Source organism: Microtus pennsylvanicus, chromosome 13 (assembly GCF_037038515.1).
Source record: "Microtus pennsylvanicus isolate mMicPen1 chromosome 13, mMicPen1.hap1, whole genome shotgun sequence".
NCBI lineage: Eukaryota > Metazoa > Chordata > Mammalia > Rodentia > Cricetidae > Microtus > Microtus pennsylvanicus.
The window spans coordinates 1,217,421-1,232,421 of NC_134591.1; the positions used below are offsets into that span (position 1 = coordinate 1,217,421).

The 15,001-nt window shown below is 47.0% G+C and overlaps 2 protein-coding genes across 2 annotated transcripts in view; one reads left to right on the forward strand and one right to left on the reverse strand.

Moving 5' to 3' along the window:
- The window catches only part of Snx30 (sorting nexin family member 30), a 113,029-nt gene extending 107,426 nt beyond the window's left edge, over nucleotides 1-5,603 (forward strand). Inside the window, exon 9 of the mRNA XM_075944845.1 lies at nucleotides 63-5,603. Coding sequence (XP_075800960.1) covers nucleotides 63-122 — 60 coding nt within the window. The 3' untranslated portion in view covers nucleotides 123-5,603. The remainder of the gene's footprint in view (nucleotides 1-62) is intronic.
- A 2,584-nt stretch (nucleotides 5,604-8,187) lies between these two features.
- Slc46a2 (solute carrier family 46 member 2) lies at nucleotides 8,188-14,734 on the reverse strand. Its single transcript, XM_075946628.1, has 4 exons — nucleotides 13,474-14,734; nucleotides 12,189-12,272; nucleotides 11,487-11,643; nucleotides 8,188-9,101 (listed from the first exon to the last, which is right to left on the reverse strand). Exons 1-4 carry the CDS (start codon nucleotides 14,606-14,608, stop codon nucleotides 9,047-9,049), a joined length of 1,431 nt encoding a protein of 476 aa, XP_075802743.1. The 5' UTR covers nucleotides 14,609-14,734; the 3' UTR covers nucleotides 8,188-9,046.
- Between the last annotated feature and the right edge of the window lie 267 nt (nucleotides 14,735-15,001).

Sequence of the window (15,001 nt, forward strand, 5' to 3'; positions counted from 1 at the left end):
CAGGATCAGGGTTGGCAGAGTGGCATTCAGCAGCTGACCTTGTGTGGATGTTGTCGTTTCAGTGCCTCATGGCGTGGGAGTCAATTATTCCACTACTGCAAGAAAAACAAGAGACCAAGTAGATCTGTTCTTGGGACAGACTCTTCTGCCTCCACAGGGCATGGCACCCTGAACCAGAGTGTCCCTGCAGTGCCGGAGAGGTGGCCATGAGAACACAGCACAACAACACCTCCCGTTTGTGTGCTTCCTCCCTCCCCTTCCCCCACAGTTGTTTTTCAGTTTAGTATTTATTCCTTGGTGGAGTCTGTGAGTCTGTAATCATCTCTCAACAGAAGCATACCTCCATATTGTGAAGGAACCTCCTAAATGGAACACTACGAAGACTTGAAACTAAGGGACAGAACAGCCCCCAGATGACATGTGACATCACTTTGGGGGCAGCCCAATTGCTTTTGTGAGACAGAACAAGAACCTTGCGTTTCAGGGATACAGGAGACATGAAGAAGGCAGCTGTGGCTTGCTGTGGAGACCATGTGGTTCTGCACTTTACCCCTAAGGGCATTGACGTGTCCCAGCATAGGAGGTTAGGTACCTTCGTGGAAAGTCCTTAATTTACAGTGACTGTGGCCTACTGCCTGCTCATTATGAGTGGCATCTTTTGACTTGTTTCTGGTTCACATGGGTCCATTTAAATCAGTGTCCGTGTGCACCAGTGCTTGAGCCAGCGTCCTCGTCCTTATGCCATGCCTCAGGAAGCTGAAGGGAATGCTCCTGGATCTTGTTTCTGGCATCACAGTGCTATAGATGAGAAGCTTTTCGGTGTGAATTGGCAAAAAAGGTGCATTTTTCTTTGTGAAGGTGTCAATGTGCTTGTTTTGATTGTTTAACCATTGTCATGGTTGCTCTTAGACCTCTTAGGAAACAGCTGCTATTTTATGGTCAGCGACTCTCCTGTGTGCCAAGCCCCAGTCCCAGTGTCTGCTTTATGCAATTTGCCTTTACTTCACCAAAAATGTCTGGTTTAATACTTCCTGTCATGCCCACTGAATATCTGGGCAACCTTGCAATGAGGGCTGGTATGTCACATTGTCTTGACTGTCACCAGTTTGTAAATTCAGTATGAATGTTCCACATGAGTGTTTAGCACTCAGAATTCTGTGGTCAGGACGAAAGCATCTGCAGGGCGCTCAGAGATGAGAGCGACAACATGCTCTTTGCTTCTAGATATGTGGAAATCTCCATTTGCTGCCCAAATCTGGAGACTGCTGGCTGTGCTTAAAGTCTTCATTTGAAACTTTTCAAGTTGCCATAAATCCAGAAGTTAGAAAGGCTCTTTTTCAGGCCATTGTTGGAAAGCAGCTGCAGAGTGTGTTCTTTCATCTGTGGCTCTTTGCTAAAACGCATAAATCCGAGCTCGGGTAAATGGAAGGGGTTTTGTTTGGTTTTAGAATGAAGCAGTTATGTTGCTGCTTCACATACAAGTTATTTGCAAATTCTAATCAGCGCACCGCGTGCTGAAGCCTTCCTTCCCTCGCGCAGAGCTGGCCTCCATCATGGACAGCAGCTAGACAGCATGAAACAATTTGCCTTTTCCTCACATTTGACAAATTTGTGATTGAAATAATAGTTTCTGCAACTCTTGGTACTTGCCCAGACCCCTCTGTGCCATCCTGAACTCCTTTGATGTGAATTCTGTTTGGTACAAATAGAAATGGCCCGCTGGAGTGGAAAGGTAAGAACAGTCTGTCCACTCCAAACTTCAGTGGCCTGGGATCTCATTCTACCTCCGAAGCCATCAGGTTGGTGTGGATGTAAATGCCCAGAGTCAACCTGAGCGTGCTGGTAGAGTCAGGGCGTGTGTCTAGTCACCGGCAGGTCTCCATTGTTAGATGTCAGCAGACACCAAGCAGTGATGTTCATCTTTGGGAAACATGAAACTTGGCTTTGTGGACTGTGCCCTTGCTAAGTGTCCAGCGTAATGATGTTTGGCAAGAACTACGGAAAGAATTAAGGAGAAGCTAAAATTTGATGACGAGCTGGTTGCTGAAACCCCAAGTCAATCCTGTGTGCTGGTTAGCTACACAAGAAGGAAGCCTGTGAAAACAGCCCTGGGCTGCAGGGGAAGTAAACGGAGGGAAGCAGGATCCACAGCCATTCCCTCATGAGAGGCTGGCTTTTACGACATCTTTTAATTTCTGTCTTCTGTTTATTTGACCAGCAAGCAATGTCCCTAGACTTTGAGATTCCAGAAAGAGCTGGGATAATGGAAACTTTCTGTCCCCTAGAAATGATGTCAGTGGCTAAGCCAGGAACAGCCATGCACAAGAAGGCACTCTTGTCCCTGTCTTCAGGCTAACATCTGGCCCAGAAGAGAAGGGGCAGTAGACAGTGGAAAGAGGCCTTCTACCCGCCTACTCTGGGGCTCCCTCAAGTTCCCGGAAGCTCAGCAGTGCCAAGCATTTGCTTCCTCTTGGCCAAGCCCAAAAGAGATTCCCTCCACAAAATATTGCTCAGAGACTACAGTGTCAAAAGGCCTTAGAGAGGCCTCATTTGTTCCTTCTGAAGCCTCTGCCATGAAGTCACGGATCCCTCTTGTTTATTTCCCATGAGACTTTGCCTTGAGGGCAGAGCACTGTACTCAGGTAGAGAGACATGGATAGCTTTGGAGGCTTGAACACGGGACAGTGAAGTGAAAGTTGGCCCTATGACTGCCCGGTCCTGAGAGATGGAGGGTTTCTTCCCTGGGTTAGAGATCTGCCCGGGCAAGAAAAGAGTTCTTAAAACCAAGGAGATTGGAGAGATGCAAGAGTTTAGGGCAGTGTCGTGGTTTGTAGTAGGAAAGGATACTATTAATGCTGACAGTTTACAAGAAGAATCTGAGCTGCTGTGCTCAAAGCAAGGAGTAAAGAGGGGTTCCCTCCTCAGCCTCTGTGGGGTCGGGTTCAGTAATGATTGCTGGTAAGTGGAAAGTAGGCTTAGGGAGGCAGTGGGCTTGGTGCTTCACCAGGCTTCTGAACTCACCAGGCATTTTCCCATAGCTGAAACAAGAAAGCCCCACCGTGCTTGGGGACAGAGGTGAACCCCGTGGAGTGTGCTCTAGGTGTTGAGTAGAATGTACTCTTTCTGCTGTCCACAGGAAGAAACTGTCCATGCACACTGCAGCCCTTGGTGAGGCCCAATGGAAGTTTTGACTTTAGAAGTGAGCGTAATGGCCGTGCTTCTCTTAGGATAGCACCAAAAGAACACTCAGCCTCTGGGCCTTGGTCCTGTCCTGTGAAGGCAGGACCTTCTGAAGCTCTAGGTACTAGGTAGCTGGTTGTTTCAGTGAGGTCATCTAAGCCATGGTAAGGGCACTACACTGCACTATCCTGAGCGGGTTGGGGTGGGTAGAACAAAGCCAAGGACTGCCTTAGAGACTGTGTTGACACTACTGGCTTGGGTCTTGGAGTCAGCTGGAGGTGGGCTCTTCTCTGGCTAGGTGGAGCTGGTGACCATGAAGGGTGATTCTTATGGAGGATCAGCTCCTGGGGCTGGGCCCCTTCTGAACCCCATCTTCTTATAAAGGGTATTTGGAAATGAAGTAAGGTAAGCACATGACTAGGGGACTTTGCTCACCTTCATTTACAAATTACGTCGGGAATTTGGACTTGCTGTCTCGCTCTCAAGAGTCTTCAGGATGACAACAGATTGCATGTGCCTTCTCATCACCTGGGACTTGCTCTGCTCAGGTAGCAGGTGGCACTTAGCAGTAGAGTTGAGGAAAATGACCTCTTCTTGGCCAAATAGAGGTGCAGTCGGTGTGCTGGGGAAGCCTGCTTCCTCCCTGTTTTTAATTTAGTGACTAATGGGGGACTCGGTTTTTACCAGCCTGCTCTGTAGGTCGTCAGTGTTCCGTTTTGAAGGTGTCCCCATGCTTGTACACATCAGAGGACAGGAACTCGGTGTCTGAGAAGGCTGGAGGCACTGTTACAGGGCTGACCATTCTCTCTTAATCATATCTGTTTGGAATATTCCTGGGTATGACTGACTATCCAATACTTTATGTGTGGCAAAAAAAAAATGTTACTAGTTCTTAACTATTGTAGTTTGTAAATAAGCACCGTGGGTGGGGAAACTTTAAAAGAGACAAATAAGGTGTGTATCTCATATCGGTGTTCTTAGCACTTGAAAACCAACCCACCCAGGAAAAGCCACAGACTGTTAAAAGCATAGCAGTAGTTCTTAAACAGTTGTCAGTACCCACTAATTGCCTTACTAGTGTTTTAAAGAGTTGGCATAGGAAGAGTTTTACGTGTAGAAGCAGTTGGTCTAGAAACTAATAAGTTTCTATTCATCTTCAGTCCTCTTAAAGTCACAAGCCAGAGGTATAGGTCACAGAAGGAGGGTGGCCTTTTGGGAAGCAAGACTAAATATTTCTGTTGGCAAATGGTATTTGAAAATAATGTCAAGAAACAGGGAGCACAGCCCGTTTTGATGTTTTTGAGGGAGAAAGACAAGCTTAGTGTGCTTTGGCCTAGTTGGGGTGTGGAGGATACCGACATCATCAACAGTGACAAATTGCGTAGCTTCAGAGAACCCTCCAGATTACGGCAGCATGAGAGGCTTGCCTTGCCTCTTCAGAGTGGTCTCAGAGCACACTGGGATAGAAATTCTCCTTAGGTTGAAATGCCAAATAGCTTACCTGTTCTGCCAACTCACTCACTACTAAAGCCAGTGTTGAAGGGTTCAAATGTGCCTCTCCCAGAAGTACCGCCCAAGTATTGGGTGATTCTGGGCTCTCCACAGTCCAGGTCAGAGCAGCTAACACCTGTGCACACTGCTGTTGAACAGGCTGGGCCACAGCCTTAGACTGGCACTCTGCCAGGAACAATGCTGGAGGGAAGGAGGGGGAGCTGTGTCCACTGGGCCTTCATCCAGGAACAAAGTCAGCGCTGCCCACCTAGGCTGGGCTGGGCTGGGCTCCCTCAGAGTCCCTGCTCACTGTATTTCCGTGTGCCTGTTCCCTTCATGCCTGCGTCAGGAACACACGGAGAGACAGCCTACGTCTGACAGACTCCCATGAAGCAAACTGCCAGCAAACCTTCTAACTCTCATTCTAACTCTTCAAGGGGCATGAAAACAAATATTTGGACTTTTTTAGAAATTGTTCTTTGTGTTTAAAACTTCCAGAGAAAGAAACAGGCTTCTGAGGAATGGAGTCCCACCCTGGTGTACTGGCTCTCTCCCTGCTGCCATTAAACCAAAACAAAAGCTGTGAATATAAGTGCTTGAGGGAATATGTGTTGACAAGAAAGTGATTTATTTACAGAACTAAGTCTTTGTCTCATGAAACTACCGAAAAAGAATGTCACCTTTCTCTTTGTTACAGAACCAGAGATGTTTTGTTGTATTTTTTATGCTGGCACGAGGTTCTTGTCCGCTTTGATTTTTCATGTATCTGTGTGTAAGAAATTCTGTTTGTTGTTTACTATGGAATTAGTATTACATTTTGAGGTAAACAAAGAATTTGTATTGCTTGATAAACTATTAGCTTGTAAATTAAAAAAAATCTTTACCTCACTTAAAGCAATGGACCAATAAACCTATAAAAGATGCTTTATTTATCCTGGATCATGTGCTCATTTGTATCTGTTAGGACCCGAAAATGGGATGCCTATCTTTCTGGGTTTTTAAAAGTTTCTCTGAACAGATGATAATTTGCTTATGAGAGTCGGAACATTTCTTGCAGGGTAATAAGAAAAGGCAAACGTAAGTACACACTTATCCTTCCTGTTCACTTCACGGTAGGTCCTGCCTCAGTTCACCCTCTCCTGCAGTCAGGGAGATGGAAACACTGTATACTATAGTATCAGTGAGATGATTTTTCCCACACGGGCAGCCGTTTCCTGATTCTTGCTTTGTGTCTGTTTTCCTGCCATGTTTGAGAGGCATTTTCAAGAAAAGGAATGCCTGTGGTTTACGAGAGTGATTTTGAGGAGAACAGGGCCAGAATTCAGTTCCCAGTACCCATGTCTGGTAGCTCACAACCACATGTAACTCCTGCTCTACAGGACCTCCTTTGCCTTTGTTGGGTCCAGGGGGGTCGTCCCAAGATGGGGACAGACCACCAAAGTCTAATAAACCAGAAGTGAACTTTAATCCAGAAACCAGATTCCAGGAAGAAATTAAATTAAAAATCTCCATGGGGCACAAAAAGCTTATCAGCTAGCTGAGACCACAGCCAGAGATGGATTTTGTAAGGTCGTGGCAAAGGCTGGTTTCTGAACCTACCTTTTTATAGTAGGAACACCAAGCATTAGGTCTGAACAAAGAAATTTCTACAATCTCTAGGTAAAACTCAGATACAGATTGCCTTACTTTACAATCTCCATTAACAGAGTTTTTCAGCTAAACTAGTGTTTATATTTAATGTCTTTCTTGGTACTTCCAGGTGGTGTTTACTGAAGCCCTGTGCTCTCCCCTTTGATGCTGCCAGTTTCACGTAGCAGGGATAATGTATAACCCAGAGGTCCTAACTGTTGACTCAGCTCTCAGTTTGGCCTTGTGAGGAGAGCTCTAGGCTGTAAAGCAGAGTAGCCCGCTGTTAATAGTTCATCCTTAAGCTGCTGAGAGACAGACTGTTCTCATTCTCCTAGGCTTACAACTTTACATTTCTTTATTTCTACATTCTTATTTCTGGAATCTACAATTTTATATTCTTATTCTTGGAGCCTTCAGCCTTCTCCTCACATGCACATTCCCACTCAACGCATGTACATGTAATTTAAAATGAAGCTGAACTTGGTGCACACACCTTTGATCCTAGCACGTGGGAGGTAGAAGCCGACAGATCTCTGAGTCTGAGTCCTGTCAACCAAGGCTTGATAGTGAGGCGTTGTTTCATATTTATATATGTGATATATATGCATGTCAGACCTTGGAAATGGATGTCCCAATGATTCTGGATTTAGTGATAATTATTTGATTAATCCAACATCATTAATCCAATACTACAGTGATGTAAAATGAGTCAGCAAGATGGAATAAAGAGATTTGAGACTTAAACTCCATTGTCTCATTTAATAACTGATTCTAGGATAGTTACATCTCTGAGCTTTCAGTACTGTGACCTTTGAAGTGCAGGAAAGCCTTCGCTATAGAGTTTTTGACAAATTAGTCATTATGTACACAAAGCACCTGTCTGGTGAGCACTGTGACAGCCCTTACGGAAGATGTTTAAATATGTCCAAGTTCAATAATTTTTAGAGATTTATTTATTTTGTATACAGTATGCACGTATGACTGCAGGCCAGAAGAAAGCACCAGATCTCATTACAGATGGTCGTGAGCCACCATGTGGCCGCTGGAAATTGAATTCTGGACATCTAGATGAGCAGCCAGCCAGTGCTCTTAACCACTGAGCCGTCTCTCCAGTCCCCCAAGTTAACTATTAATGAGTAAGCTTTTTCTGTATGCTTAGTCAGCTGATTTTTTTAAAGGAGCATTTATATACCTTCCACCTCATTTTAAAAGGTACAAAGGTCAGATGCTGGGGGGTTGGGGTCAGACTGAAATAAATAGAAATGAATAGTTAAAGCCATGGCGAGAGCTGGCGAGATGGCTGTGCAGGTGTAGGTGGTTGACCCTTGGGACCACATGGTAACACACACACATACACACACACGCACGCGCACACACACGTTATAAAAATCTTTTCTTAAACCAAAGCAAGAAGTGATTAAAAACAAAAAAGGAAGAGGTTGTAATGGGGCAGCTGGATTTAAGAGATAACTTTGAAAAAGGGGACTAGGTCAGAGGTGATTTGGAGCCTGACGACCTGGGAGGTGGAGGTGATGCTATTCTATCAGTCAGGAAAGAGAGGATGGATACAGTAATCTTAAATGGTGAATGGGGGGAAATAAGGAGCTGGAGGTGTTGACTCAGGTGTTGCAAAAATTCTGGAGTCTGTGGGGGAAATTTAGAGTATTGAAGAACCAAAGGAAGCTTCTGGCACCTAAGAGCTAAAGAGGTAAGGACAGAAGGAAGAGGGTGGGGTTGGAAATGCACTGAGCTTGGAAGAGAGGAGGAGGGAAGACAAGTTTTGATCATTCCCTGCACGGGAATCAGATACAAACTGTATTCACTCCAGCCTGAGAATGCCACATCTGCAGTTTCGGGGGTCCCACCCAGAAAAGAAGGATTTGAACTCACAATGTAAATGTTGATTTTATTCGGAGCGAAAGGGACAATCAGAATAAGTAACTCAGAAAAGCTGATGCCAGACACCCCGACTCTTCACACCATCCACTCAAGAAAGTGATGATTAAAAGTGTCCAACAGCATAGTTCACTGGTCCTTGCTGGATTTTGCTGTTGTTGCTGGGTTTGTTTCTTTGAGGCAGGACTTTATGTATTTCTGGTGGCCTCAAACTACAGTATAGCTAAGGATAGCCTTAAAGTTCTGATCCTTCTGCCTCAGCCTCTCGAGTGCTGGAACTTCAGCTGTGCACCGCCATGCCTGATTTATGAGGTGCTGAGGTTCAAAGCCAGGAATCAGTGCTTGCTAGGCAAGCACTCCACCAACTGAGCTTCCTAAAAGCAACAGTGTTAACACTGCCATGAACTTTGTTGCTCTCTTGTTCTTAGCCGAGGAAGACTCAACCAAGAAAACTGATTTTTTTTTCAAGATTTTACATTAACTTGAAAACTATTATTATTCGTACAAAAATGTCAGATTTTACAAAATGTCCATTTCATGTTCATTCCCCCTTGGGCTTAAGTCTTCCACAGAACCTCTAGCACTGTGCACATGTGACTTGCTATGCCTTGATTGGAACCCTTAAGACAGTGATGGAAGAAAGGCTAGCTGAATGGAGCCTGAACCCCTCCAGGACCTAGAATGCCGGTGCAAGCAGCTGGTACCCCAGACCCTAACCTCTGCCTTTCCTCCAATACCCAGAAACTGATTTTCCCTCCCACCAGGAACCTAAGGGCGTCAGCAGGCCGTTGGAAGGCTGGAATTTGGGTTTCATGGGCAGAACTTGGTAATTGAGGTGTTTTCAGCTCCTTCATTTCTCCGCACCCTCTCCTTGTGCCCTTGGGACTTGTTTGTAGGCCACAATGCTGTAAGGATTAGCAAAAGAGGATTAGAAAAGGAGAGCTGGAATGAGGCAAAGGGAAGCAGGCAACTTTGCAGCTTCCCCTGTGCCTGGATCATCCCCCACTGCTTTCTCACCATAGTGCATCTGATGTTACCAAGCGAGTCCTGGGATAATGAACCTCTCCCTGTCTCCACTACCACTGTGGACTAGACAGCTGTTTCATCTTTGCCTCAGTCCTGCATTTAGTCACTAAGCAAATCCTCCTAGGGCAGTGGTTCTCAACCTTCCTAATGCGATCCTCTAATACAGGTCCTCATGCTGTGTGACCCACAACTATAAAATTCTTTTTGTTGCTACTCCATAACTGTGGCTTTGCTTTTGCTATGAATTGTAATGTAAATATGTAATATGCAACCCACAGGTTGAGAACCATGTTCTACACTTCTTAGTTGCTGAGAGCTCTCTCCTGGGCACCGTGGGCACACAGGGAGCCACACAGCTGTGGGCTCTGTCTTCTGCGAGCCTATAGTCCAGTGGGAAGCATATAAACAGTGTGCTGTGAAGGGAAATACAGAAGCTTAAACAAGATTTAATTTAGACCAACGTGGAGGGAGGAGTTTTTCTTTTCTCTTCTGCAAAATAGGGATAAATAATAGTTACCTTGAAGGAGTCTTTATGAATTATTATATACAAAGATTTAAAGTGTTTACTAGTACTGTTTGTTTAAGAGTCTGTGATGGAGATGGGATATGGATGTAGGTTGTGTGGAGGTTGGAGAACATGAAATCATTCTCTTCTGGAGGTTTACACTTTCCCTGTGTAGCAAAAAGCCTTGTGAAGCCTTCCTTAACACCCCCTGTTCATGTAAAGAAGAACTGGCAAGGAAGACAGGTTCCCATTGTGACTGTGACTATGCCTTCCCTTTGTTACAGGGACCACTCAGATCCTGCCCCCTCATTTATGGCCAGGCTGTTGGCAGCCCTGGCCTAAAGACCTCTTCTGGTATCAGGAAGGAGAATGCAATAGTAGCTGGTCCAGCCTGCTGACTTCCATGTCCCTCCCTGCTTTGGCACGCCTTCCTGGAACTGTCTGTGCTTGGCATAGACTTCCCTTCTGTGGCTAGAACCCCACAGGTCTTTCCTCCTGCTTTTACTTAATGACAGCACAAGAACCTGGCCACCTTTAGCTGGAAGAGATTTCCGGATTCTCATTGAGTGACTTCGGGACAAGGGAAGCATTGCTGTTACACCATGCGCGTTCAGTCTTAGTTATACATTCAAAACAAAGCTGTCGAGCTTTAAAACAATGTCTATCCCAGGCTGTGCGAGTCCCAGTCTGTGGAGATGGGACCTGAGAGCAGTCATTTTCAAATCTTTCCTAGTCATGCAATGTGTAGAAATGTGTCTTTGTCTGCACGTGTTTCTGGACGGCTGAAGGCTGAGGGAGGAAGCACTTAACAGGTAGGTGCCTGATCCACATGATCATCCAGTCAGAGCCTCTGCCTGCTGGACACAAGATCATGAAGATTCTGTGTGGGGAATTAAGATTTGGTGTAGAGCTGGCAGGATGGTTCTGCAGGTAAGGATGCTTCCAGAGGACCCGAGTTTGATTCCCTGCACCCATGTCAAGGGCCTTATAACAACCTCTAACTCTAGCTCCAAGTGATCTAAGACCTTCCTCTGGCCTCCAAGGGCATCTGAACACACATGAAATGTTTTCAAAACATTTGTTGCAGAGCTGGTAAGATGGCTTAACAGGTAAGGACACTTGCCACCAAGCCTGACAAATCTGAGTTCAAGCCCAGATCCTACATGGTGTAAGGAGAGGATGAACTTCAGCCCACACGCGCGCTCATGTGTGTGTGCGTGCACACACACACCTTTGCAATTCACACTTATTCTAGTGAAGCCAAATAACTCTGGCTTTTTTCCGTCCTTCTGACTCCTGGACCAGTGTCTGGCTATGGAGAAGCTTGCCTGTTCTTTCACTGCTGGGTCATCTGCCTGTGCTTGCCTGGAGGTGAGTGCTCTTGTTTCTTAAGGGAGAGGCCAGGAAGAGGTCAAGGAATTGTTGCCTAAGGCCTTGTTGGGGAGCTCACACGTGTCCAAGTCACACAGTGGTCACTGAGTCCCTTCAGGTCACAGAGAAGAAAATGTCCTTGGAAGGGACAAAGGATCCAAACCAAAGATTTGGTCAGAATAGCTCCTGTGAGTTTCTGACAGAGCCTCCAACTGTAAGGAAGTAAATAAATAAATAAATAGTTTTTTAAAATTGTCAGAAAGGAACCAAGTTTTTGGTGCTGTTCTTTGAGAAAGCGCTTATAATTAAAAAAAAAAAAAAGCCTGTGGTTGATGTAAACACCAGGGCCCTAAACCTAAACCCACACAGTAGACAGTTTTTGTCTTACCCAATTGGAACAATTGCCAAGAAGGAGAGAAAGGAAGAAAGGACAAAGCAGGTGCCCGTGAACTTGTCCAGACTGAGCTGATAGATCTTGTTATATAGGGTGGATGTCACCACGCCAGTCAGAGCTAGGCACAGCTGCAATATAACAAACACCTTTCCTGTGGAAGAAACAAAGATTATCAAGACATATATTGTTGTCCCTGTCTTGTTCCCCCTACCAGGTCCCTGGGGATCTCCAGAGACCCCCATCACTCTCCTAGGGACTCCTTTTCAGTCCCCATGGCTCAATTTGGAGGGAATCCTGTCTCCATCTAGTTGGATCTTCCAGAAATATCTTTCCTTGACTCTGACTTGTAGTGACTAACTTTGTGAACTTTCTCTACCCTCCTTTCTCCATTCTTCTTGCCCTACATAGAAACCAGTACGTTCCCTATAAGTTTGAGGATGCTTCTAGGGTGTGTGTGTGTGTGTGTGTGTGTGTGTGTGTGTGTGTGAAGGCTATGAGTAGACATAAAGCTGCAGGGACCCTCCTCTCATCCTCCCCAGCCCCCACATCAGCATTTCATGAGTGTTGGGGATCCACCCTCAGGACCTCGTGCAAGCACTTTATCAACTGAGCCATCTCCCCAGCCCTGCTTCTGAATCTTCTGTTTCTGAGAGTCTGTGACAGCAAGCAGGACATCCTGGAGAGTCCTCTGCTCACCATAGGAAGAGTCCTTTATGAGTTTGGACATGGCTGATCGGATGGTCGTGATGGGGATAAGTGCAAACATCATGATGGCTCGAGCTGTAACAGATCGGAAGAATACTTCACATTTGAGTCCAGATCAGAACAAACAAAGGCTTCCCTTCCAGTGCCCTCCCCCCCCCCCCAGTCCCTGTGGTCTTGGCCCAGAAGACTAGGCCTCTCTGCTGGGAGGACCCTGAGTAGCCCAGACTCTGAATCTCTGGCTCTCAGAAATGGTTCCCCCACCTAGTTCAGCTGCCTCACCTCATTATTAACTAGTGGGGGATGGGGAGAGAAAGAAAAGGAAGGGGGAAGGTCTGGAGAGAAGGGCACTCTGTCCTCTGCACAAGGATTCTTATCTGGGACATTGCCATTTTGCTGGCTGTCTCTCTGAGGTCTATGACCTGGGGTAGCTCCCTGATAACCATCTAGAGTTTTTTTTTTTTCCAAATTATTAGCTATTCGGCACGTGCAGCCTACGTAAGTTAACATGAAATAAGCCCTAAACTCTGTTTTTTCCCTACGCTGGTCACATATCAAATGCTTGATAGCTACACGTGGCTAGTGGCCATTGTGCTGACAGGTGAGGCCACGATTACAGCTGGAGAAAGTTCTGTTACCTCGTGAGTTCTAGAGCTTTCTGCTCAAGGTTGTCTGACCTCTCTGTCCTCCAGTGGAAACCCCAGTCCACGGTCTTGTGGGTATGCTCTCCAATGCTTGTAGAGCCAATGGAATTCTACTGGAGCTAATTATTGAGAAATTCTGTGCATTGTTAAAAAGCTCTTATCTGGCCCTAGATGATTTAGGGAACTTTTTGTGTATTTTATCTATTTAAAGCTAGAAAGAGAGGGCTGGGGAAGTAGCTTAGCAGGTAAAGGTGCTTGCTACCAGATAACCTGAGTTCAATCCCTGAAGCCACGTGGTGTACGGAGAACTCTGCCAAACCATCCTCTGAGCACCGCAGGCCGTTATAGAGTGCACGCTGCCCACTCTGCTTACATAGATACAATTTTAAATTATTAAAGTCACATGAACCCATCTCCACTTCAGGCTGTGCCATCCACTGACTACACCTCCTTGCCCCAGAGCATGGGCACCACTGTGGCAAGATCCAGTGAGCAATACAGGTAATACATGCACAAAACAGACAAACCCATTCTTGTCTCCCCTGTACTGAACTGGGACTCCTAGACCACACCCCTAACCTATGACACAACACAGATTGCCTGCAGCATCCTGCCTCCCTGAGCCCCAAACTTACCAATGTAGAACGTGTATGTCTCCTTCACAAAGGCTAAGAGAAGGGCTCCAGACCCAAAGGAGACCATCCCAATTATGATCATTGTGGTGTCCGGGAAGTAGCGGGAGAAGACTAGAACACCCAAGAAGCTGGTGATGAAGATTATGTACCCAGAAGCCATCCCATAGCCCAGCTGCACTTGGTTCCAACTGAGAGGTTCCTTTAGCACAAAAAGGGCCATGACATCCACTGTGCCCACAACGGCCAGGTCATAGACGATGGCACCCACAAATAGCAGGGCAATGATGGTCCGGGAGGTCTTCCTTTTCCCAGGAGTCAAAGCGTTCCTGGATACATCCTGCTTGCCCAGTTCATCTGGATCCATGGTTCGATAGGTGCCCACCATGCCAGACACAGTATCTACAGTAGGGTATACCTTGTTGGACTTGGATACAGACTCAGGGACCTTCAGCACAAAAAGGCTGTAGAAAAGGGCAAAAGCCGCACATCCCACGCTACAGGAGGTTAACAGGAGGCCCTGAGCAGAGTGCCCAACTATTTGTTTGAAGAGATGCCCCGAGGCCATGCTTCCACAGAACCCAGCCAAGCCGAGGACTAAATCGATGAGGATGAGGCGCAAGGAGCGGTGGCCTTCAGCGCAGCCTAGGGATCCCAGTGCCATGACCCCGGACCAATAAGCGGAGAAGCCCCCGCAGAGCCCACTGAGCGCCACTGCTCCGTACAACACCTCCACCGGCCAGTCCAGCATCACTTTGAGGAGGAGTCCCGTGCGGCACAGCAGGAAACCCAGTGTTGCCGTGCAGATAGAGATCTTGCGGTGGTAGCGGTCACTGAGCCAGCCCAACCCATAGGCGGACAGCAGCGGTGTCAAACCCATCACGAGGTTGTAAATGATGTAGAAATTGGAGATGGCCTTCTGCTGTTGGTCCTCCTGATGCCCCCTGATCGACTGGCTGGCATTGTGGTTGGAAGAGCCTCCAGCCTCAGATGAGAAGGACTCCTTCACTACCAAGAGTAATCCTGCATCGTAGAGGGAGCCGGCCACCTGGGTTGAGGCCACCACAGGCTCTATCCAAGTCCTCACCTGGAAGCCAGAGAGCCGGTTTCCCCATGGACAGGTGACTCCGGGACCCATGTAACCTGTGCTGCGGCAGGGGACAGGGTTTGCTGTCTGCAGAAAGTTGATCCCAAATCTGACTGCTTTACAAAGGGTCGGGCTCAGTCCCTAAGTGCTTGGGAGAAGCCTGGGGCGGCTCCTGTGACAGCAGCTAGTTTAATGGCCAAGGGACCAACCTAACTGTGGCCCCTCCTCCCCAGTCAGAAAAAGCAGCGCCCCGCCCCCACCTCCACCCGGGTCTGGCTGAGCAGGCTGGAGACTGCCCAGGGAAGCCAGAGCACAGGGGAGCCTCAGCTCCCTCCCCACACTTCTTAGAGCTGGCCACAGGACCTGAGTTAGCTGAGGACCAAAGGTGCTGAAACTCAGCTGAGGAAGCTCTGGGATCCGCCCAGGGAGCGTTTCCAAATTCTT

What these genes read in the sequence shown, in the direction of transcription:
- Slc46a2 (XM_075946628.1), bottom strand. Translation starts at nt 14,608, where the DNA reads ATGGGTCCCGGAGTCACCTGTCCATGGGGAAACCGGCTCTCTGGCTTC. An exon ending in GACATACACGTTCTACATTG is followed by an intron (nt 12,273 to 13,473) that starts GTAAGTTTGGGG and finishes GATCTGTTACAG; the next exon opens with CTCGAGCCATCATGATGTTT. An exon ending in CATAAAGGACTCTTCCTATG is followed by an intron (nt 11,644 to 12,188) that starts GTGAGCAGAGGA and finishes TTTCTTCCACAG; the next exon opens with GAAAGGTGTTTGTTATATTG.